This window comes from Lonchura striata, chromosome 6, assembly GCF_046129695.1.
Source record: "Lonchura striata isolate bLonStr1 chromosome 6, bLonStr1.mat, whole genome shotgun sequence".
NCBI lineage: Eukaryota > Metazoa > Chordata > Aves > Passeriformes > Estrildidae > Lonchura > Lonchura striata.
Genome location: NC_134608.1, coordinates 32,429,195 through 32,455,597, shown reverse-complemented (window position 1 = coordinate 32,455,597; position 26,403 = coordinate 32,429,195). Strand labels below are relative to the sequence as shown.

General features: G+C 37.4%; 1 protein-coding gene and 1 long non-coding RNA gene across 13 annotated transcripts in view; both read right to left on the bottom strand.

Moving 5' to 3' along the window:
- Positions 1-26,119, bottom strand: part of GPHN (gephyrin) — a 269,966-nt gene extending 243,847 nt beyond the window's left edge. For all 12 annotated transcript variants that reach the window (XM_077784085.1, XM_077784087.1, XM_077784094.1 and 9 more), the window contains exon 1: positions 25,996-26,119. In XM_077784085.1, the coding sequence (XP_077640211.1) occupies positions 25,996-26,059 (64 nt within the window). In that variant the 5' untranslated portion in view covers positions 26,060-26,119. The remainder of the gene's footprint in view (positions 1-25,995) is intronic.
- On the bottom strand, positions 758-16,576 carry LOC144246482 (uncharacterized). The gene is made up of 2 exons (XR_013340173.1): positions 13,030-16,576; positions 758-3,104 (listed from the first exon to the last, which is right to left on the bottom strand). It is a non-coding gene; the product is annotated as an uncharacterized LOC144246482 (long non-coding RNA).
- Positions 26,120-26,403: the final 284 nt, after the last annotated feature.

Genomic DNA, 26,403 nt, shown 5'->3' with positions numbered 1-26,403 from the left:
CCAGCCTAATATTACAGAGAAATACACCCAGTGATTCAGACAATCCTAGGAAAGTGAACCTCATTCACAACTAAAGACTAAAGAAGTACAACTCTTTTCAACCTAATCTATTAGCCAATTCCTCCCTAACTCCAAATTAATAAGCCATAATTTAATTTATACCTCCTGCAATTTGACATATGACAAGCAATAAATAGCACAGAAGTTGGTTTGTATTATCTTAGGTTAACCATCACAGCCTGCATGACTCCGTTTGTAAATGCCTCTACTGAGAAGTCTGACAATTTATTCCTAAACTTTTCTAATGAGTAACTGACTATTAAGTAGAAAAACTTTGCTTCTTATTGCAGGACACTTTAAGTTCTTTAAGAGCCATTTGAAGCATTCTGAAAATGCAAATTTATATCATATGCCTCATATTGAAGGCATCATGAGATATTTTAAAAATCATCTGGCAGACTGAGTGAATTAACCTCAGGAAAAGCTGTATCAACCTTTCCCCAATACACTAGCAGATATGCTAAAAACTGAAACTAAAATACTGTTTCTTCTATAGCTTCTGAAGTGTGATCAATGCAGAATCCAGACTTCTTGACCCAAAGTTGCTATAATTATCACAAATATTCCCTTAAAAAGCAACCAAACACTTCCTTTCAGAGTTCTGTTATTTCAGTATTAGTAACTCCTTCCAAAAGCCTTCCAGATTAAATAATAGCATGTTAAAAAGAAAAACAAAAAAAAAACAAAACTCCAAACATACTTAACTTTTACATTATTTATTTTTTTCAACCGTTACTTTTATGTCTTGATCAGTTACTGACCCCATCAACATTGATAAACTTTCAGCTCCCTGATGTCATGAACATTAGTTATTATTAGGTGCTATGCCTTTAGCAAGTTGATTCTCAACAGTCTTTTTCAGGCTTGCCTTCTTACTTTTGCATTTAACTTGACAGCCTCTCTGATATTTCCCCCCTCTGCATTACATCCTTTTATTATTAACAACTTCCTTTCACCTGAAGTTTCAACATGTCAGCTTTAATTTTTGGTCTGCTGATACTGTATCAAAGGCAGGGAAACAGAGGAGTACTCGGCAGCTCTTGCAGAGTAGAGCTTGTGATGGCTACTTGCCAGTTCCATTCCCGGGAAAGCAGGAGCACTCCACACCTTCACAGCTTGGTTTTCAGAGAACAGAAACGCAGGTACACAGGCTACATGTGAGATGCAAGGCACAGTAATGGCCTTCTGATCTAGATAAAACTGAGACTAATACATTGCACCATTTGAAGAAGCTAGAGGTCAGACAATTGAAGCCTTTTCTTTTGCAGCCCACATTCCAGTTCTGAGTCTCATACAATGACTTTAAACAGATTGCACAGCATCACAAACCATTCAGCTGCTCTTTCTGACTTCCCTTTAGCTAGTTGCCTCAATTTATATATGCTCAGTCTTTTTGGTTTTTTTCCCCCTCTTATGTAAGCTGAACTTGACTAAAAATTAGAGAGTACACCTTCTGTAATTAGCAGACCCTAAGTAAAATGATATTTCTCCTCCTACATTCCATCAAACTGGTTTTTCCTAGAAACACTCACTTAGGCATCTAGAGTTTTGGTCTTCACATTCTGCATCAATGTGATCTTAACTCAGACTGCATGGGGATATCCCAATTTCTTTTTATAACTACTTTTTCTGCATGTTTCCCCCCAGAGTAATTGTAGTGGGTGAGGGAGAAGATGTGAGTAAAATGGGACATTATTGTTTAGGCTGATGCTGGTATAACTTGAATAAAGTAGAAAATATCATCACTCATTTAATGTTATGAACTTCTATAACACTCTTTAGAACACAGAAGGGTTTTTTTGGAACATCTTCTACAGAGAATATGATATTATGAATAGCATATAAAGCAGTTCATTGACATCTGCCAGCTGCCACTCAATCTTTATCTTTGACCATGGACATTGCATGGAAAATAACAGTTGAGTGCTATTTACAAAAATAAACTGTTTTCCATAGAAAAACAATTTTTCATAGAAATAAGAACAGTACATTAAGAAATTTATACAAATCTTGAGTCATTATTTAAAGTGCAACATGTTGGGAGCAAAAAAGTGTCAGCAGTTTCATATTTTGGCAACTTCAAGAAAAACATGCATAATGAATTGTGCAAGAAGAAACAAGAGCTAGAACATATGGAGTATAGTCCTGAATTTGCTCATTAAGTTTGTGTAAAATAATAAAAACAAAGAGTATGCAATCCCACAGCATGGTTTATAATCCTTTACTGCCCAATCACAGATCAAACCCAACACTTAGTTTTGGAGGAAAAAAAGTTCAGCTGCTTACTTTCAGCTGTCTTGTGCACGAATACCAAATGAAATTTTTAATAGGAACCTTTCTTTTATAAATTTTATTTACACCACTTGTGCAGAGACCTCCTTGCCTCTTCCTTCATAGTGCAATGTCTTCTCATTTACAACCCATTGCTCTTTCTCATTTTACTGCAAGCTGATGAGATGCATTCAGTTTCGGTCACATATTTTCTGACAGCATAGTTCTGCAAGTCAACATCCTATTCTAAAATAATGATTAACAGAATGTGTCACAGCAATCAAGAGCTTAGCAGGACTGAAATAGGTAAACCATTACTATGAAAAAGCAGAGCAAAAAACTATGTAACATATTGAACACACACACTTATATCCTCCACCAATTTATTGTACTTCAGAAGAATGTTTTTTTCTGGATTTGAACTGGCAATAAGTTTGAAACATTTTGTACTAGTCACTGTCCACTAGTAAATTATGAAATATATTTATATGGCTTAAATGATGTCCCAACAAAAAGAAAGCAAACACATATTTGAATCCTCTGTGTTTCTACATTCAGTACAGTTCATTCAGTAAACTGAATTTCCATGGGTGATGGATTAAATGAAGTGTCATTTGTCTGAGAAGGGATGAACTCGCACAGAAGTCTTTTCCTTGCTGGATACACCTTTCAATACTGCTATTCCTCTATCAAATTTGATTGAAAATAACCAAAGAGCTCAAAAATAAGGCAACAGTTCCACTTGCAAAAGCCTCTTCCATAGGAAACACAAGCTGAAAAAAAGAAAGACATGCTGCTAAGTAGACAAATAGCAAGATTTTTCACAAATATATACATAATTATATATATTTGATGCTTCCTTATTGATCAAAACATTACCTTTCAAATACTATAAAATGAAATTATGGCTACAAAAGTGTTACAATTATAGAACTATAAATACATATTACAGAACATATAAATACATTATCTAAGGAACTACTGACTAAAAAAATCCTGAAACGATATGTCTTATTTGTGTTTTAATAAGAGGTTAAACTGAGACACAAGAAAGGGAAAAGTAAAAATGCTAATTAACTAGCCCTAATGCCTGTTACAACATGGTAGTATACAACATTGATTCTAGTCTGAGACAGTACTGTAATTACATTTTCCTACTGGATACCAAGAAAGGAAAACATAAGTGTTCTCTGACCCTGGATATTAGTTTTATTTTTCTAGTCTAAATAGAGAAACAGAAAATGTGTCACATGCACATAAAACTACAACAGGACCATCCAATGAGGAGATTACTTATATTACTCAATTTTAAAATGGCAGGCTGCAAAACAGGAATTTATCCTATTAGTGGAAACTGAAATAACAAGTCAAAATTCCTGCTCAATTTTTTTCAGATGAAGAGGGAGACTTCTCAAAAGGCAATACTCTCACAGTAAAAAACTGTACATACAAGAACTATAACTTATTGACAGCTTGACTGAGATACAATGGAATCAGACAAACATTATTGTTAACTCACATTCAGGCAACCAATTCAGGAGAAACAGGTTAAAAAGTTGACCTCACCAGGATTCCCTAGTTCCTGCTAAGTCCAATTTCCCACTACAGTCTGTCACACAGTACTCATGTTATCTGAAACTGAGATTCAGAAATGTACCCCCGCACACAGTGTCAGTACAAGGAAAGTTTTTCAAGCCATACCTCTACTGAAAATCAAAACAATGACATTTCCATACCTCAGGTAAACCTCATCAGATTAACTGTTTAACAGAACAAAAACCAAAATCAAGCATATCAAATAAAGGAAGTTATTGCACTTACAATGTTACAGTGTTTCAAACATCTCATCTCCAATATGCTTTCATTTGTGTTCTGCTTACATGAATGCTCTGTCAGTCATGAAGGAAATGTTCATCTTCACGTTTTTGGTGTAGTTTTGGGGATTTGTTTGTTTGGGGTTTTTTTCCCTTTGAAGCTACAAAGTGAGTATTCTGTGTACAATGCATCTTTAAACAGAAACCAAACAATTAGTCTACAGGCTACTTGGTCACAAAAATAAGCATGACCAAAACACTATACTTTTGGAGACCTGGGAGAAACTGCATCCTCTGAGTTATTTTCAATTGATTGGATAGCGAAGATATCAGATGCTGTTCTACACAGAAAAATTCTTAATTGGATTTGAATCAGTACACTACCTCCACCAGAATTATTCTTAACATGTCCTGCTAGGAAGGAACTTGCCACAAAAATATTTATTCCCTATAATTATGTAGCATTCCAATACTTACAAAGAGATGATTTTATTACATGTATAGAAAAGAATGCTTTGCAAACTGTATATATCTATTTCCAAATAAAGAACTCTTTTTTACTCACAGCAGATCCCCACTAATTAAACCTTAAAAATGTAATGCTTCTTTATAGGTCAAATTTCTTTAGGAAGTTTCTTTGTCTTTTAATCATGCAATTTTTGCCACACACATAGTCACTGCACTCATTCATTAAATACAGAGCCCCACTTTTTTAAGTGAAGACTGCAGAGACCTAAAGATTTCTTACCTACGCTTTGTTAATTTAAAAATAAGCAAGCTAGGTGAAGTCAGTCCCCTCTGTGCTCTATTTTCCAAACTGTGATTATTCCCGCATTATTCATGAAACAGTGATGAGTTAATAGCACACTCGAATTAGATATATTCAGATAATGAGAAGCTCATAGGAAAACAGCATGGCTGTTGACTTGAAATGGCTTGAAATGTCATGGCTCATGACTTGAAATATTTAGGTTTGTACTAATTTCTCTTCTTGTATTATTACTAATCTGTATAATAGTAATACTCAGCTGCCCTGTTCCCTAAGTGCAATATAAGGCTATAACAAAAGGTTTTCTACATTCAGTTTACAGTGAATGTAGCTGAGTGATAGAGATCTCGGGTTAAAATACAGCTAACCTGAACTAACAGGTTTATAAAAACCTGTGCTCACCTTATTATTATTGTCAATTCAATGAACATTAATTTTACAGAGTATCCTCAAACACTTTCAGGACCCTTACATTCTGGGAAAATAGAGTTGTCCAAGAGTGGGTCAGTATTTACAGAATACTGAAGAGTTTTCCTCTTAAGACTTGCCTCTTACAATCATTGTGCTCAAATGAACTACATTTTCTTGACAAACTGAAACCAGTGTCAAAATAGGCACATTTAGCAAAGACATCAGATGCTGTGTTACACAGAAAATTTGATAACCAATTTCCAAAACACATGCTGCAATTTCTAATGGCCACTACAGTGCTAAACATTAAACAGTCTCTGAAAGCTCTGCCTAATTAAGTGGGACATGAGTTTCTCTGAGGAAGTCTTTCGTACTTCTTCTGCTGTGTGACTCTGTTATATGGACAGATGTATAGACTAATATAAAAAAGAGAGATTATGCTGCTGAAGCTTTTTTGTGCCAGTTTTTTTTAACTATACAGATTAAATAATTACTTTTCCATTAATTCTCTTTTGATCTCCAGAAAGAACATCATTACTTTGTAGACTTTCTTCACTCCAATCCAGTATTTTTGAGTACAAGATTACTTATAAGAAAGTGCTTCTGTCCTTTCTTAAAATAGATTCTGAGTGGGAGCACATGCCATCATGATGCTGTAACTCATCAGGAAATTATGATGCAGTACCATCTTATTCTAAAGGCACCCACTAGCTAAGATATGGACAAGGTCACATCAGCAATTTTATATTTTTCAGGACTATTTTCCTTATCAGATTAAAAGAAGTCCAGTAAACAAGCAAAAACATAGTATGTTTTTTCAAGAAACAAACAAACATAAAACCACCACCAACAAAAAACCTCAACAAAACAAAAAAGAAAAACCAAAAAACAACCAAAAAAACCACACCAAAACACAAAACCAAAAAACTTGACTCCAATCACTTGGAGTAGCTTCAATTTTGATTTTGCATAGAACCATTGCTACTAAAAAGTTAGGAAGGAAAATGATAATTGTGAAAATCCTAAGTGCACATAATTTTAAAATGCAGTGAACTACCATGGAATTACTTATCTAGGAAGGTGACAAACTAAGAGGGGGAGATGTGATTTCCAAAGTTTTTTTCTTTATTTTTTTTTAATCATATGGTATGTCAACAAGGTTGTGGGAAAGATTGCTGGGGAGAGCAACTCAACATTTCTTTCCTGCTTGCTTAAAGGATACCCAAATAATTTTTATTATGAAAAGACACTGAAAACGACTGCATCAGAGAAGCCGTGAAAGAAAATCCTTCTTAAGTAAAGCAGGCAGTTAGTTATTTTGATTTTATTTTAAAAAAAATTATTTAACTTAAACAACTGAAAGGAAATCTGGTTGTCCAGCAGCTTTATTCCTTCAAGTGTATTGATAAAGCATCCAGGCTGGGTGACCCCAGAACTTTTTGTTAAGATATTTTTACTTAAATGGACAAAAACCAGTGCTCCTGCTATTCAAATACTTGATAAGCATGATGTTTTCTCATCATCTCAGTCTCTGAATACTTGGCAGCATGTAATAAAAGTATTTTTGCATATACGCAAAATTCAGGCCCTCAAGTCCTATACAAAGTAATCCAACACCACAGGATTTCCCTAGTATTAGAGATGATAAATGCAGTTAATTTTTCTGGTGGAAACTTTAATAGAAGGTTGAAACTCCACCAAGCCCATGAGCTAGGAGACTCATGTGCAAGGTAACACAGATGTGACACCTGAGGCAGAAAATACTCTCTGGGAAAAGACCATGGTCAAAGGGGCTGTGTAACAGCACTGCAAGGTACACGAGGGTCTACAAATGGCTTGGGACCACCAATGCAGAACTTCTCCTGTAGATACATACCAGATTACAGAGACTAGCACAGAGGCAAGGAACTTGGCTTTAATTCCCTGTTAGCATATGGGGATTCAAAACCATGCATTTATTTCCCAGAAGAGCACTTTAATTAGGAAACTAAAAGGCTGGATAGTAACAAGCTTCTTGTCTGCTAAAGCTTGGTAACTACCCAGATAAAAATGAAAATGCTATGGCATCTGGACAATTAACAAGGATTGCACTGTAGCCTAATAACCAGGGTGCTCAGCTGGGAGAGAAGACCTAGATTCTAGTCTGTGCTCCATGAACTATTTCTGTTTTGTTACTTGCCCTTTAACAGGAGAAGAAAACGATAGATCAAAATGCAAATATCTGAACACTGTTCTCTTCCTTCCCACTGCACGGTCCAAACTTAGTGAAGTTTAAGATACTGAAGCATCACAACACCTATGTCTCTGCTTGGATCTAGCCTACAAAGTGTTAGAGATACCTGGTTTTGATTGACTATTTATCTCTCTCTTCAGAAATACAAGACTTCATAGAATTTGGGCATCCTTCCAGCCATGAAGCTTTTTTTAATTTCACAAGTGTGTAACTAGGGATATAGTGCCTAATAGCACTGCTCCACAGAGAGAATAAAAGCAATGCATTCTATTTTACAGAATATTTAAAGCTGCTTCTACTTTTAATACAGCATTCCCTGGAGCAACCAAAAAAATCCCCAAATTACTGGATCAACACAATATTCTCTGCTTAGGGAACACACAAACTCTAGTAAATCCACCTCACAAGTCTAAAACAATGACTTGACACCCTCCTCTGCCCCTGACATCCATTATCACACTATATGTTAACAGTAACCACCTTCTTGTGTTAACTGCAGCTTTTCTTCCTTTTTTTTTTTTTTTTTTTGCAACTTAAATCTTCAGCCCATCCTTAAGAAACACATGAAAGGCAATGTTCACATAAGGTTGATCAATATGATAAATGAATTGTGAAATGTTTATTAATTTTTTATAAACTGTTACATACTTTCAAGTACCACATTAAATTAAAACTACTGGAGCTTCTTCAGTTTCCCATCTCAAATTCTTATCCTTGGAGCAAGAACAGATGCAGCCAGAAGTAAACACTCAGATGTAAGAGGAAGGCAAAATGTATCTTTCCATGTATGTAATTTCCAGTAGATTAGTACTGCCTCAGTAAATTAAGAGGTTTGCAAACCTTAATCACCAAAGAAATACATAATTATTATTTTAGAGTACTCTTTTTAAATATCATGTCTTCCCCTTAGTTTAATGACTGCACTTTAGGCCTCATCCAGAAAGGTAAAGCTTTGTTAATATTACAGACACTGAGGGAAAATCCAAAGACTTGACTCTCTTAGAGCAAAGTATACAATGAAAATATACATTAGCTAATTCAGAGAAGTATAATCTGTACATTAGAATTACATAATTTGAACAGACTAGTGGGTTCATATAGGCATTCATTTAAAACAGAGTAGACAAACTGATCAGAATTTTAGTTATTCAGCTAATAAATACTATACAAAAGTATTCTGTCAAAAAAACCAAGGAACTAAAAAGAGTAAGTCCAAGAACAAAGCTCTGTACATGTAATGCTTTCAACAAATCTGATCCTGGTTACCTGATGGGGAAAGGCTTAGTAAGAAACCATATTCAAGCACAGAAAAATCCTAAAAAAACACTCACTTTCTTTCAAAACAGAAAAACTGAAATAAAAGTATCATGTGTGCTCCAAGAGCATCTCTCAACTGCTAAATTTTTTGCTTATAAATGATATATAGGCCCTTGATACAGAGACCGTTATATACATATTTATAAATGAGATCTCATTTAATACTCCAATTGACTGTGTCATCTAGGGATGTCTTAACTCATATTTCATTACACTAGTTCTCTTGAAATTCTTACATAACCAATGAGTAGTTTTTATCTAATAAGATGTATTTTAGAAGTCAGGCTAGAGTAGCCAAAGTTAATTATGAGAGAGTCCAAGCTAATACAAGAATCCAAGTTTGTTTCACGACATTGCATATCAGTTGAGTGCTGGCTCTTGCCCTCAGAAACATAAAAACTCTTTTTCTTAGCATGTAGCCGATGTAGCATATAAGTTTCAAGACTACCTCTTTACCTGAGCATTTCAAAGTACTTACATAAATAAAATAAATCTGCATAACATATAAATAAAAAGTAATGTATTTTGGCAGAAAGAACTTCATGCACAGTGAATAATGTTATCAATCACAACCTAGTATCTGAAATCCCATCTAATATAGAGTAAATAATAATAAATAATAATAAATAAATAATACAGAACTTCATCAAGCTGTGAAGTACTGTGAGCTTTAAGTATTTTTAAACCGCACCCTTACTCAAATATTCTCATTTGGGCACCCAATGAAAGGATTTTCTTCAATTAAATTCACATAAAAAAATTTTTAAAAAACAGTTTGTATCTTAAGATGTATCATCAGTGCACAGTAATTGACATTAGATAGTCGTGTAACAGCCATGGGGAATATTGCAAACATATTATATTGACTTAAATTGAACTTACAGTTAGAGTGTATACTTTTTTATTTTCCTTATGAAGGAAACTCCTTGAAAGTATGGAAGCTGAATTTCCATTTATGAAGCCATTGAAGGGACAAGAAAAGAAGATGAATCACCGAAGTTTTTCAGCAACTACAGAAAGCTAATACACGAGAGAAGTAAAAATGCTACTGACCAATTGTAGAAAAGCCATTAGCCAACAATGTAAACTGACAAAAAAATGTTCATAAAAGTCTTTCTTCATCCTACAGGATGTGTACCAGATGGCAAAGCCATACAGTGGGGCATTGGTTCCTTCACTGATCTATAAATTGCCTGCATTCCTGAACAAAGGAGGCAGATAGATTTGCAGAACAAGCTATAAAATTTCTTACTGGTGCTTTTTGTCTGGTACAAGGTTCCATACAAAAGAAAATTAGACTTCCGTACCTGTCTGGCTAACAGGTAGGAAAAAATGCAGCAGAAAACAGAAAGCAGCCTAACAAAACTTTCTAACCGGAGATTAGTGACTTGGTAAATGGACAGCTGTGGATATTGTCTGGCTTGATCTCAGTAAGACACACACCTTTCCCTCACTTATTAAACTGCTTTTATCTCAACTGATGAGTTTCCACACTTTTGCTTTTCTAATTCTGTCCCTCATCATGCCTGGAGGCAGTGAGTAAGCTTCTGGGTAGAGAGCTCAGCTGCTGCACAGGGTCAACCCACCATAATATCCTTTAGTGATTTCTTTCAATTACTTCCTTTGTACTGCATTAAAGCAGTACATTCTCCAGATATATCCTCCTGGACAACAGACTATTAGAAAGATCACTGGCTGCAAAATGAAAGAAACACAGAGAAAAAAAGTCTTGAAAGAAACAACCATGGTCTAAAGTGGTAATATTTACAAGCAATTATAGATAGAAAACACATTCTTCTCATAGCTATTCTAATACAGGAAAGATGGACTATGGGAAAAGCCTTTCACAGAGTTGCCTATGAAGTCCTTCACAAAAGTGAGGCAAAGTGGAAGAAATGCTTGTCATCTGTCAGATTTAAGGAAAAAAAAAGTAAGAAATAAATGAGAAAACAAAGTTAATTACGACTGTTGACCAGATAATGAAATCCTGAGATTCCGGAACATGTCAATTCAAAGCAGGTACAAATAAAGAAGTTCCAAGAAAGGTAGCACTTCACATTTAGTAGAAAATCTGTAAGAAAACCCTCAATCTAGTTGCATTCAAGAGGTTGACTTTTTCATCTAACACCAAAAATAATGTGAATGAGATATATGATGTATTTGATCAACAAACTCTGTATCAAGACACATGCATCCAAAGAAAAAAGTAAACAAGAAAACAAAACTGCTGAGAAAGATTTCAGTATAACTTGTCATGTTACAGGCAACAAAAGATTTTACAGTCAGTCCCAAAGGAAGTATGCCTTTGTCAATTCACAAAAGAGTAAAACTTGCACAAGAAGAGAAATAAAAGTCTTTTCAATGCAAAAAATAGCAGAAAAGCACTAAAAGGCCATTTCCAGTATTTAGTCAGCACAATCTACACCAAATACAAAGATGAAAAGTTAGATGCGGAAGAAAATGACAGCAAAGGAACCTGTTGGCCTCACATCTTTATCTTCCATTGTTTTTAAAGAAGAGCTAAGGTTTTTAATGCTTTATTTTTTTGCAATCATTAAGAAAGTAGTAGATCTTGCATCCTGCTTCATGGTGAGGAGATTAAGGGAGAAAAGGAATGGCTGAAATTCTTGGGAGTACTTTCCCACTCCTCACACCTTTTTTCTAAACTTTTGTCTTTAATATCAGTTGTAATAGGAGCTGTAACTAATTCTGAAACCCCAACAAATATCCAGTAATTCTATACAGGTTAACAAAGAAAAGTATTTAAAAGAAACAAAATTTAATGGTCTTCAGAAGGAAGCCAATCATTTTGTACCCCCAAAAAAATAGAAATATCCTACAGACACACAAACAGAATTTGCTTCTGTGAGCATGATTAAGTGAATGACTAGTAATTGAGTTTTGGAGCACTATATGTAGCCTCAGGTCACTGACTCTGAAACTGAAATCAGCAGTCAATGGGTGGTGCACAAGGCTACAAAGTGCAATTGTATCCATGCAATCTTTTGAAAGAATGTAACTTCTGATTTTGATAAATGTGCACTACAGTAAAAATACACGTTTTGAAAGCCTGGCAACAGTATACTCCCCAAACACACAGGCCACTAATGTCTTGGCAAAAGATCAGTTTTTCTCATGAATTATTAGCAAAAGATAAATTCCCACTTTCTTTACACTGGCAGCAACTTGTTCCCTTCTCTACTGTGTGGGCACAAGCATTTACTCATAGTAAACTTAAAGAAATTCACTGAAAGTTGGCTTAGCAATATACTATCATCTGTCTCAGTTCATATTTTGTTCACCATAGACAGGAATAATTTTGCTGGTATAAATGAGAGTTCATGGACAGATGAGACCTCTAGGTGGGATTCCCTAGTGAGGGAATTTTAAGGTAATGCCATTGGGATTATAAACATCTGGTATATTTAGTTTATTACTCTATTCATCTCATAAAAACAATTTGCTAATTCTGCTCTTGTTAAGCTTTTCTATTGAACAGGATGCTTGCACATACCTACAGATGCATATTCCTTAAGCACACAAATCTTTTCCCTATTGAACTTGTCTGCTGTCCATTAACAGCCTTTACACCTCATTTGTATAACCTTGGTCTCTATATTATTTGCTAGACTTCCTTTATAGTACTGTTTTGATTTTACATAATGTGGTTATCAATTCCTTCTATAGTTTCTTTTTCTCTCACTTCCAGTAAAATTCCATTTTTATTATTAATCCTTAACTTTTTATTCTAGCCAGACTGTACTTTTATGTTATGATTGCTTTTAAAGCAACTACAGCATTTCAGTATTTTCTGCTATTTCAAAAATCACACTTCTACTATAGATGTACCTTAATACTGAAGACGTTACTTACATTTGCAATTTACAAAACTCAGTTTAGCTAGCTACCTTCATATTGAAACAGTATCAATACCAAAACCATGGTCCGTACATAATTAGTAGCCATGGAGACCAAGAAAACACACAGTATTAGAGAAACGCATGGACCAGCAAGTTTCTGAGTTGCAGTTAAATACTAAAATAAGCGCACATGGTCCGCTGACCACAATTATACAACTAAACTATCTATCCTCATCTTCACCCCCAGTTCACCCTATTTTAAGGAAATATCAAGAATCTCAAAGCCTGACTTACCCAAGTAGCTGATGCCTTTGACTGGCTGTTCCAGTTACCTCCATCAATCACATGGATAACAGCCCACTCAAGGAAAAGGTAATGACTCTGGTCACATCAGCAAGAAGGTATGCAGGGGAGACACAGATTACATTATGATCTTGCATGCAGATGTTTTAAATAGCTGGTATACAGACAGATACCCAACAGAAGAAAAATAAGTCAGTAGCACATCATCTGCCATTTAGTACATATGAAGCCAGCAGGCTCAAAGTTAGTATAATGCTAGCTTCAGCTAGAGATAGGCTTAGAAAAACTATACTGAGTGCAAGTAAGATGACAGATTGAATGGTGCCAAAGAAAACCCTCAAGCAAAAGGGAAATCAGAACTAGAAAAAGTGTGTCACTTTTATTTTAAAAAAATTACTGATATACACTTTAATAAATGTTTATGTGGGTATGTATATTAATTGTATGTATACGGTCTTCAAATTAGTTGTGTCAGGCATACTATAGTCAAGATAATAAATTAGAAAAACTAATGTTAGACATTTTGACTATTAAAAAATTAATACATTCTAAAGTGACCTTCTGAGCCTGTAAATGTGTAACGTAGTGTTCATCTTTTCACAAATTTAACACTGCAGAAATATAATGTTCAGCTTTTCTAGTTACCTACAATGCAAGTTCTCAGATGTCCAGCTCTTTGCTAAGCATAAATGCCTAGCACAGCCTTCATATTCACCTACTCCTATATGAATCAAATACTTTTACATACAACATGGAAAAAATATATCTTGACTTATTCTCTCCTCAAAAGAATTTCCTGTAATAGGCAAATCCTTCCTTTCCTTCACCGTGTTCATTGTACTTCTTATTATTGAGCAGAGGCAGTGTCTTTGCTTGTCTATGAGCACAAGCTAGTAAATAGCACCAAGAAGACACCTGGCCTGACAAAGCAATAGTTGCATGCAAGGAGGCAACACAGCCAAGTAAAGGAGTGTCAAGACTGACTTGGCAATTGATGCAAGTGCACTACACAAAATTAGCAAAAGATTGCATCTGTTTGAGCTGTGTTGACTAAACAGAACTCTTATCTCCCACTTTTTCCTATCTTACCTGTACAATCCAGCTCCTCCCTCAAACTGGCACTCCTGAGATCTGTTGCTGAGTTGATTCAGTTTGTTCCAGCAGCAGAAAACTGATTTCTCAAAAGAATAGCAGTTTTTCCACTAGGTTAGCCAGTTAAGTTCGTTTTGCACAGAGGAAAAAAGTGGCAGGATAGAAGAGATGTAAGACAGAACAGAAATGAAAAAAATTGACAATAGAGGTAAAAAATTGCCAGCCTTGGTCACCATTCACCTACAGGAGCAGAAGTCCGCAGAGCTCAGTGCTGAACCAGATCACACAACTGATTCCACTCAAGAGGATCCTTTTTTTTTTCAGCTGTTTCAATTCCCTGTCTGCACAGCCACAAGACAGGTTATGCCAGCACAGCATGGTATGGCAGTGAACAATAAGACTGATGGTAGACAGAATCACACCCAAGATTAAACCTGGACAGAGTCCTGTTGGGTTCTGAAGCACTTATAACAGACTGCATGGTACACCAGAAGAAAATTCTCTCAGTAACTCACCTTGAGATGTAGTGAATGCAGGAAAATAAAATCCCTGAAAAGGTGCTGCATGTACTTTCCTAACAAGAAGACAAGTCAGATCCAAGGTACAAGGAGGGCCTGTTCAAACTAAGGATTAATTTAAATATGCTTTTTCTGTCATTTCCTCAGCTATAGCTTTTATAAAAATTTGTAATTCTATTGCTATATTGGACATTTGAAATACTTCTACATACTACTGAACTTTCCTTTGGGCTATCTTAAGTTACCAGTCATTTCAACATCTCACTTTCTCTAGAGTATCCAAATAATCAAATGTTATGCCCTCACCCACATCACCTTCACAAAATGCACAAGAGCCATTATCTTCCTGGGCACCTTCCATTTCTAGGAAATTGCTACCCACTGGAAGACCCCCCCTAGCATGCACAAGAATTTTAAGAGGCACAAACAACCCGTGGAGGCAAAGAACAACAGTGTGTCTGTGTTAGTTTTTTGTGCTTGGTCCAAATACGTGGCTTTTAAGCTGTCTCCCAAGAGTCCCCAGTCACCACACTTTGGTTCACACTGCAAAGAAGAATCAAAGTATGAATGTGGAATTCACTTTGGACAAAACTAAATGAGATGCACTCCCCAGGTGCACCTAATGCATTCCAACAATTACTGAGGTCACTCCATGGGTTTTGAGCTAGTGTGAGGCAAAACACACTCAAGAGTCTTCAGGTTAAGGCCCCAGAACTAAGATCTGTTTCACTAAAGCAGCAGCACTTAATATCAAAGGCTTTACTTACATTGAATGAAATCACAAAATGTAAATTAACCTACTGAATTACAGTCAAAAGACTTACATAGGTACAGCACAAAATATATTTTTAATTGTGTACTCATCATTGAAGAATTGAGAGAGTACCTAATTATCCAAATATGAGGGATTTTTTTCTGCAATAGCTGCTAGTTGGAATGTCAGCATCTAGGGGGCATTAAGTTTAAATTTTTACTTAGAAGGAACTGGAATATATATTTTACTATCGCCTCAAATGGCTCCAGGCTGATGTTTTCCCAACATCTAAAACACTGAACAAGCTTCTGAATGTGCCCTAATCATTAGCTGCTTTCTAGATGCTAATAAGATCTCAACCATTCATTTTAGAGTAGTTTTCCTCAGCATACTTTTTATATGCACAGCTGAATTTACTTTCTGGAGGCTGAAGCAAAGGTAGAACATTTTTAGCAGGTGTTTGTTCAGTGCAGAAAAAGGTTCCTAGGAATAATCTGAATATGAAGACCTCTAAAATTATTCTGGGGTATACTAAAAGCTGCTACTATTCTGGTACGAAATACTGAAAATTATTACTATTCCACATCTAAAATCTCCCTTATGATTTGATGAGCCCTCACAGCAACTTACACATAACAATAATGGAATACAAGACATGCTATCAAGGAATTAAAAGATTTTTCTAATATTAAAGATAATCCATGATGTCCCAGTTTAATGCTATACAGAAATTTGCCTCAGATGGCTTTTCCAGAAAGATGTTCTGTTCATCAAAGAACTCACAGAAAGTCTACTTGAACCCTTTTCTGACATAACAATGGTGAAATGACAACTAGTATTTTCTCTAATTCTCTTTGATCAACTGCCAAGCCAAAGAGAAAAGTCATGTACTGAAACCATTGTGCATAAACTAGAGCCATACCCTTTGGAATAAAGAAATAGGAACAGGCAGGTGAGCTTCCTTGAAGCTCAACAATCACAGGAAATTCTTCATCAGTTGCTTTTTTTCATCAGTTGCTTTTAACATGAACTTTAGAGTTTCCATTTTGATTTTTAATGCTTAGGAAAAAAGCCTGAGTTTCACTCAGAGTCCTGCACACTGGAGACACTGGTAACAGCTTTAATTCTTACCATGCTGGAATTTAACTTCAAGATCAGACCTTAAGGCTTGACAGCTTACCTTCCTACTGTGGAACAGAGCAGATTCCTAAAAAATAGATATCAGAATAACATTATGTTCTGAAGCATCAGGTTCTGGAACAAATATACCCAACTTGAACCGCATACATCTTACACACATGACTATTGCTAAATTGTTAAAGTTCTGTGCCTTGCCTTCTTTCCAAAGAATTATATCATACAGCACTACCCTGTAGTCACATTTACTTGAAAAAGTTATGAGATTTCTCTCAAAACCTTCCTCAGTCTCCTAGTTTATTCTGCTTACCTTTTACTGGTTTCTTCATTATTTTGTTAACATAATGCCATAATATATGTCCACATGACCAGAAGGGTTTGGAATCTCTTGTAATAGAAGATTAGGAGGGAAAGAGATTCTCCCTGCAGACTTTTCAGTCTGCTTAATTACAGCACTCATTTAAAAAGCCTACCATTAAAAAAGCCACCTGTACATAAAAAAGTACATTTTACAAAAACTAAAAGTACTTTATATGTAGATTCAGCTAAAGCTAGTAGCTACAGAGTTATGCTGCACTGATTTACTACATCTATCAAGAGAAAGGAACATCATTAGAGCAACTATCTAAGAAGGAATTCTTTTAGGACATCATAAAAATGGAAGAATAATCTGGAGACTACAAAAACATTCTCCAAAAACTCCATTTTACATATGATTAGTTTTACAAATAGGATACATTCTCTCTTCTTTTTTTTTTTTTTTTTTTAAGTATTAAATCAGTGTACCAGCAATGATGAAGTTTTAATCAGCAGGAGCTACACACATAGAAACACCTGTTGCAACTTTATCTCAGCATCCCTGGATCTTTGTGTGGATTACCTAGAGAAGCACTTTGTCCCTGCCCTCTCTTTTAAAGGTGTTTCACAACATTTTTCCTTACTATGCTTAATTTACAGCTTATTTCTTCAAGGAAGTAGATTTTAAGAAGCCTTGATTTGCTGTAAGCTTATTTAATGTCTCGCCTTGAGTATTCACACAACTAACATGAGAAATTAGGCTAGAAAAAGAGGAAAGAAGAAGTATGTTTTGCCTTAAATCTTATAGGATTTTTTCTTTTTTTTTTTTTTTTTTCCCTGGAACAAGCACTTTTCTCACCAGATATGTACTTTCTTTAGGTATCTTGCTGCTTTCTCCCAGTTTTTTCCAAGATGAAGTTTCTGACAGGGAATCCATAGGGAGCCTTTGGTTTCTCACCACCTACACTGCTATGGCACTACTCTACATCATAGGAAAGAATCATGTCAGTAGGAAACTACGTCATATCTGTTTGAATACCTGGAAATCTTCTTCCAGAAACTTACTGCCATTCACACTTCCTCAGAACAGGATTTGCAAGCACCTAGTGGAAGGATACATACCTGCTCAACAACACCTTCTCTTTGGCAGTCTGATTTGTCTTCCTAATCCCTTGAGAACTACTTTTAGAAGGGGTAAGAAACAGCAGCATAGAAGTGTGTTGGTTTGCAGACTTCCTAACTAGTACCATACCCAATGTTTCTTCAAGAATTATTGGATTAAGTCTTTACAGACTTCACTTCAAGTCTTGCTATCAATTCCTTCTTAAGTGGACCATCTCATGGCAGCAAAAGCAGCTTGATAATAATAAAGGGAATTTCCTTTTTTTTTTAAGGACAAGCATAATTTGTAGAGGTTCTAGAAGCCTTTCCATTCTGACTCACATCTTCAAGACACTTTACTGCAATTCATTTTAATTCCCAAAGAATGTGTATTGTCATCCATACAATTTCCCACAAAATGATTCTGAATACACAACTTACTTTCTAGATTTCAGTATGAAGTTAAATCCCCTCCAGCATGCATCTAAAAAAAAGAAAAGCACCAACAGTCCCACCTCTTAAAAAATCCAAACTATAACACCTGGGAAAAAAAAACAAAACAAAAAAAAAAAAAACCAACAAAAAAAACCCCAAGAAACACAAACCCAAACAAAATTATACCATATAATTTAACATAATTTAATTTATACTTCCCACTTTTACATCTCAAAAGTCACATACCATAGCCAGCAAAAACAGTAAAATACATGCATGAAAGAGGCTTTTTAAAGGAAAAATATTCCACATAAATTCCCTACAATATACAGGACAATGAAGAAAACTAACAATTTCATAAGTACACAGTAAGTACTAAAAGCACACAAAAATTTTATAGTTCAAATCCCAAGTGTATTCTGTTTCTTCACTTTACTACATATTTAGTGATATAATTTAATTAGAAAAGGAAAAAGCAGAAATATGTATTTCTATAGTTGTGATTCTAAGTACATAAGAAATTATTAATATATTTATTTTATAGATCTACTTATACAATCTGTATGCTGAATACATAATGAAATGTCATAATACATCCGGAATTATTAAAATTACTGTTCTAGGTAACATATATAAAACTAAATTCACATATAAAGCTAAATTAATGTTAAATCAGTTCTTGAAGGTCATGGTATATATCAAAAAACGTTTTATTGCTCAAAAATAGGTTTTGTTATACATAGCTATTCCCTAACCATTGAAGTCAGACAGTGGAAGTCTTAATGTTTATCTCAAAGTATAAGGAATAGACAATGCATTTTATTCCTTACATCATTCACCCACATTGTAATAGTTGGATAGAGCCCTGTTTTACAGGATTTTGCAAAATGTACACAGAAGATTATTCTTAAGGGTTTATGCTAATTTTTTTCCACTTGACAAGTTACGTATAAAGTAGGCCTCAGTAAATTAGTTTGAAAACATAACAAGTAAACAAAAACTTCACATAAAAGTCTCTTACTTGCAAAATGAAATTTTCTAAGATAATTGCCTAATTAAGTCTATTTTTCCCAAGCACTTTTTATGCAATTACTGCTATTTTTAAATTTTAACTAATTTTTCAATTGTTTTGTGATAAAATAAAACAGACAAAAGGCTATGCTCTTTTTTTATTAATTAAAAACACCCCACAGGAAAAAGGCTTCTACCTTATGGTTATCACCCTCCTGTTCTCCAAGGACACCTTTTTCAGGCATTCTGTTAAACTTTCAAGAAGAATTCTCTCATATACAACACTACAAATATAAGATCATTCCAGGATAAGAAGTGGAGAGTTGCATAGTGCATCTACATATATGAACAGAATGTATTTTTTTTCCTTAATCCACATTTTGAGACATTATAAATATCTAACAAGAACTAAAATTTGTTTTAATTTTTAGTTATCATGTGCTCTTTCATAACAATCTCACAAATCGCAGACAACTTGCTTACCTAAAAAAAAAAAAAAAAAAATCCAGACAGCTATGGCTAAATCAACATTAAAGGTAGAATTCTGTGTCTGTGTATCAGAATTTTGTATGCTTGACTTTCCAAAACACAGCTTGATGATCACATATTCAGTTACTGTCGAATTAACATAGCCAGCAGACCAACTAAGGGTTATCCCAGAGCTAAGCTGGTCCTCATGAAACTCACAATCACTAATTTCTAAGGTAAATAACATGGAAAGTTTTCCTGCAGTACTGGAAAAGGAGACAAATATAAACGTAGAAAAGCAAATGAAAACATGCTGTAATGGGTATGCTCTGTGCTGCTAAATATGAACCACAGACATGGAGCGTGGGTGAAGATGGAAGTCTTTCAACTGTATTTGGATAAGTAAACTCCAAATCAAGAAACACTGAGTACACAAGACTTCTTACCCCAGATCATACACATAAATCTCCAAATTAATGGCCATTTCGTACACAAGTAGGTATTATTTCCCAACTATACAGGTATGATTTCATCTCTTTAGATTAATTTAGTTTCAGTGTTTCTACTTCTTCCCATTCAAAACAAACTGTACTATAATAAGCAAGTTAAAATTTAAGTACAAGAGTCCGCTGTACCAGAGAGATTTCAGCCACCTATTTTTGTTCCACAGTATACACCAAAAAACAGTGGGGAGAGAGAAGCAAGGATTTTCTTCTTCTAAGTTTAAAAGGTAAAGCACAGTTAGACTACAAAAAGGAAATTAGGCAATTCTACTGATCATGTTAATGAGATTAAGCTCATCATCCTAGCCAGATAAAAAGTCAAAAAGAAACATGTATAGCTACAAATGGCAAACAGGGAGAAGATCTCCTAGTTTCTATGGATAAACTCAACATTATGACAGTCCTACAGTTGAGACAGATGAAAATCAATGTTACTCTGAATCCAGAATGTTTTAACAGAAGCACAGCATTTCTTTAACTTAGGCTCCCAGGGGAAGCTACTGCCTTTAATTGATGTTTTGAAGAGAAATCCCCAGTAAGGTGCAATACTGGACAGAAATCAGATCACAAACAAAAAATTAAGCAACTTCAACTTAGACAATTAGGGTAATTTGACAATAACTCCAAGGAAACCTAGTGTCAGTTCTCCCCCTCACACACACACCTCTATAATAAAGTTTCCCACTAACTGCAAAGCATGAGCAGAACCACCATTGCTCAGAGATCTTGCAACTTGAATGTTATTAATGAAGAGTTAGAGGAAATTCATGAGAAGGAACCTCATAAAATAGAAAAGAGACATATGACATTTTAGTCATAAACAGACAACCTATATATTTCTAAAACAGTCTGGCCAATATATAGTGATACCCTAACTATTTTGTTTGCCATATTTCTCAAAGATAATTTTTACAAAACATTCATATCACTGAACTTCAGATCTGCCCAGGCAACCTCTCTGGTTTCAGCTCTCATGTAGATAAGGGCTTCACCATCTCAGAAGAAAGCTTGCTTCAAAGTGATACATTCAGTGACAATGTCCCCACTCCGAGTCATTTCAACCAACTAAGTAGTCTCAGACACTGCTGCAATCTTTTACACTACAGGGTTACCTGGACATCAAGGTCTGAGTTACACATTCAGAAACATCTGTCTGCTTTATTGTGTAGGCTTATGGCAACAGCTATTATTGAAAATATTTTAATTTTTACACAGAGGGAAAAAGGAAGAACAATGTATCTGAAGAAAAAGTTGCCTAGACCACTTACTCCCTTTATGAAAGGGAAAGGCTGTACCACATTGAAAGCAATACTGAACACAGTAAAACTATCCTGAAAAAAAAGTTAGTCTGAGAGCTTTTTCCTAAACAAGGAAGAAACAATACAAAATTAAGAGCAAAGACAGAAAATGGTGTTTGTATACAGTGAGGACTATCTCACAGACCTGCCTCAAAAGCAGACAAACTGAATGAAGAGGTATTAGCCAACCCAAAATCTTTAGCACCTAACAAATTTTTATCACTAATATTCTGAAAAAACCAAACATGTAACAAAACCTCAAGTTCTGGCCAGCTACTTTAAATGCTTACTGGAGACAAAAGAAGAAGAGAAGCAAATAAGAAGATAATGGGGATGGAGAGGAAAAAAGCACAAAATAGGAGCCAGAGAGAACCAGAGTATGTTTTTTTCCATTAGGCTACTGGAGATGGCAACATCATTCAGAACTCTCTGGACAGCTCCAGTCAAGGGTCTTCTTTAGTCACTGACAAAACAAGAAAGGTCACAGATTATATAACTGTTACCAATGCCACTACCAGTGAAGGATGACCTAATATTGATTCAACTCTGGTCAGAGCACACAGTTTCTCCTCTTTTCTAGCCAACTTCAACATTACAAAATTCTGTACTTAGTACACCAGGTCCAGCAACCTGACACCACTGGTTAACTGATTAACAACTGTTCTGTAAGAGATACCCCGAACATGAAAGGCTTGCAAGGGGCAACCAGAGTAATTCTGTACTTGTATTTTGCTAGGGAAGCACTGACACACAGCAGTACATACAGACCATGCCCTTTACTGTAAATGTGGAGACCAATCCTCTTTTTAATTTATCTACCCCACATTTCTTCTTTCTCTATGACTGTTTCCTTTTTAAAAGAAGATAGCCAGAACACTGAAATGACAAAGCTTTGGACATGGCTAGTCCAACTCTGTTATTCCATCACAAAAATCTCCCAATCTCACAGTTAGCATCACGGTGCTTTTAAAATGCATTTTACCATAAAAGTAACTTCACGACAACATAATACTGAAGCTCTATTAGTAGCTCATGAGCCTCCACTACATGTTAAAGGTATCAGAGGGAAAAACTAGGTTTGGAACCTAAGTGAGCAATATCATTAATCTGAACACTTCATTAAACACTGGTGCTGAATATGACACTTTCATGGTTCCACTCTTGAAAAATTAGAAAACTTATTGAAATGATAACACACAAAGATTAGAATTCAATTTTCTATCCACAAATCCTGAGGCTTCCTATGTGCATAAGACATAACCCTGTAGTTCGCAAGTTTCACAGTTTTGTAATTTCCTCCTGTTTCAGTAAAGAAGTTTAACTCTACAACTTTCTATACAGAGACTCAAAAATAAGCATGAGTGCCATCTTCATGTCCACAGATGCTGTATAAACAAAAGTATTTTTCCTGACTTCAGGAAGACAGTTCTTTCATGTTGAAAAAAAGGCCTAATTATGGACTTTCTTCTTATTACTGACTCTTAACTAAAAGACCTTGACAGTTTGGGAATAAGAGAAGTTAACAAGTAATTTTTGTTAAAAAAGCCCAAGGTGCTACATTCTGCATTAATTTGCATTTGAACACAGTTAAGTTACTTTAGTAAACAACAATCAATATTTCTATTTCTCTAATCCACTGCACCTGTCCAAATTTGCCACAAGTGAAAAAATACACATTTGTTTCTAGATGAAAACTAGTAATGAAACTAAGCTTGATGACAAACATTACTCACTCTCAATATACTCTGGAGCCATGTGCATCAGTCTCTATAACAGATAAGAATAACAATGTGCCCAAATAATTTTTATATGTCCTCATTTAAAAACAAACACACAACGTTATTCCAAATTAATTCAACAGAGTTATTCCTTTCTAAGTAAATTTAAATTCCATCTGAATATGACTATAAGGTGCAGTATGAATTACTTTGTAAACTGAGTATACCAGGTCTAACGGGAGCATAAATCTGTATGCCTGTGCAGATAAGACCACAAGTATATACTGCTAAGAAAACAAACATATGCCTATGATCTTAATTAGAAAAGGCTAAAGGAGTCATGTTATGTTAATTACCTTATTTCTGATCACTAAGCTAATCTAAATGTTAAAAAAACAGTTCACATACCTAACCTTTTCATTTCTACACTTATTCCTCCATACAGTAGCAATTATTAGTTCATTTCTATGAACTAATAAAGAGAAAAAATCAGAAGAGTACATTTTTTGATTTGCTGTCTTTTCATAGCTGAAACAGCAGAAACAACTAGAGGGCCCAAATCCCCCCAAGTACAAATATTTTCTTCCCAGGTTAAAGGAGATGCTGGAGCAGAAAATAATTAAGGCTGGCCAAATATGTGCCACAACATTTGTATAACATTTTATTTCAGGTTTACAAACACATACAAGAAAGGGACTAGGAAAATTGTAAGAAACCAAGGTGTCCCCTTTCAAAATGGGAAAACAATTATTTGCAAAAATTGTTAGCCTGGAATTCAAAACAATTACATTAAGGTGAAAAAAACTTATACTGTTCCGTTTGGTTATGCCTCTTGGCTTTCCTCTAAAAAAAAACCTAAAAGGTTTTAGGCCAGAAGTTCTTCTTAATGAAATTACAAATTATGATGCAAAGTTAAAAGAGTTTAACAATGATCGAACAGGATTTACAGTACAAAATAAGTGTATTCTGAAAGACTATCTGAACCTATTAAGAGACTAAATCATTATTTAAATTATTATAACACCACACGTGCCTGGTACTGCATTCTGGGAACACTTACATGTGAAAATTATTACAACTCTCTGATCAAAAGAAAATAATAACCCAAGTTACACACCATGAAGTTGTACAAAATATGCAAAGAAAAATATGCATACTGTTGGCACTCCCCACTTTGACTTTTACAATAATAGGTAGTGGCACACATATCCTGTCCTTCAGGAACAAAGGGAGCAAACCCCCCCATGTGACTTTTGCATCTGGTCCAACATGCTCTGCCCATATTAAGGATCTGACTGCCTAGAATTTAAAAGCACGCTAAGGATTTCACCGTGTTTTTCTAGCGGTTTATCGTCACAATCACCTTGCGGCCAAGCGCTTCCCAGGAAGGGAAGGAGGGGAAGGGCTCCAGCCTTCTCGACACCGCTGGCTCCCGGCACCGGGATCAGCACCCGGCAGAGGAACAGCGGCGGGGGCTCCCGCGGGCTCGGGCCGCTTCCCAACGTGCCGCTCGGGTTAAACACCGCTACCGGTAATAACTTCAGGGTTAAAACTCCAGGCCTCCTCTCCCGTCAGTGTCCCCTCTTCCACTCCAAGCATCCTCCTACTCCTAAGCGAGCTCACAACGCTGCTCTCCATGAACAGTCATGTCTTCCCAGGCTCCCGGTGAAACCTACTGAGCTTGACGTCTAAGAATTTCGCCGACATCTCTCGCCCGCTCCTCGCACAGAAGCGGCGCTGACGCCCGTGTACACCGGAACGCCTCGTGGCTCCGCTCCTGGGCGCGCCGCGCGTCCCCCGCCGCGCCGAGCTCCGCGGGGCACCGGGGCGCCCGCCGAGAGCCCGGCAAAGGAGCCCCCAGCCTGTCACACCCGTACCGGCTCCGGGAGCCCTTCTGTGCAGCCACCGCAGGTCATGTGCCACGGGTTTATTAAGGGATCATCCGTGCGCTATGAGCAGCAGCATCATAAATGCCCTCCTCCCCCTCCCAAGAGAGAGCACATAGGCACAAGCATCCCCACCCACCCCCTCCCAATTCCCAAAGTAAATGCCAGGGAGGGGGAGGGGAAGGAGCCATCCCAAAGGAGCTGCCGTGCGGAGCGTGCCGAGCCCGGGCATTCCCGCGGCCGGGAGCGGAGGCCGCCTCCCGCCCGGGGAAGGCAGGCCCGGCACCCGCCGGCCCGCAGCCCGCGCCGGCCGCGGGCTCCCTTCTCCAGCGCCCTCGCACTCACGGCTCCGCCTCGCTCGGAGGAAGCCCGGCCGCGTCCCGGCCCCATCCCCGCCGGCATTCGCCCACCCGCGCGCTCCGTCCCCTTCGCGCGGGTTATCCCCGGGTCAGTCCCCGCGGCTGCGGCGCCCGCCCGCCTGCGGCGGCTCTGCCCAGCGCCGGCCGGCCCCGCTCACGCCGTCCGCCGGCGGCCGGAGCGCCGCCCCCACGCCCCGACCCCGGCTCGGGGCTTCGGGCACCGCACGCACGGCGGAGGGGCGCTCCCTGCGCAGCGGCGGCGGCGCCGCACGGCAGAGACAGACGGCCGGCGGGGCGCCCCGCGGGGCGGCCTGAGGCGCGCACCGACCCGCGGCCGCCCCCCGCGCGTCCCCAGCGCCGTGCCCGGCGCGGCCCGGTACCTGTGAGGACGCCGACGCGGATCTGGTGGTCGTGGTTCGTCAGGATCATCCCCTCCGACGCCATGTTCGCGGCGCAGCACCGCACTGCCGGGGGGGGCGGCGCGGGAGCGGCGCGGGCGCAGAGGGGGCGGGGCCGAGGGCGGGGCGGGGCGGGGCCAGGGCGGGGGCGGGGCTACGACGGCGCGGGGGGTGCGAGACTAGCGCGGCGCGCGCGGCGCAGGCAGCACCAATCCAGCGCCGAGAGTGCGCGCCGAGCCTCGGGACCCCGGTCCCAGGGGGCCGGCGATTTAATTCCTGAGGCTGCGGAAAAGGGGAAAGGACAGATGGCAAGGAGGGTAATGATCCCTGCTCTTGGTTAGCATGACATCACAGAAGCGCCGATTCCATTAGTTTGGGAAAGACCTCTGT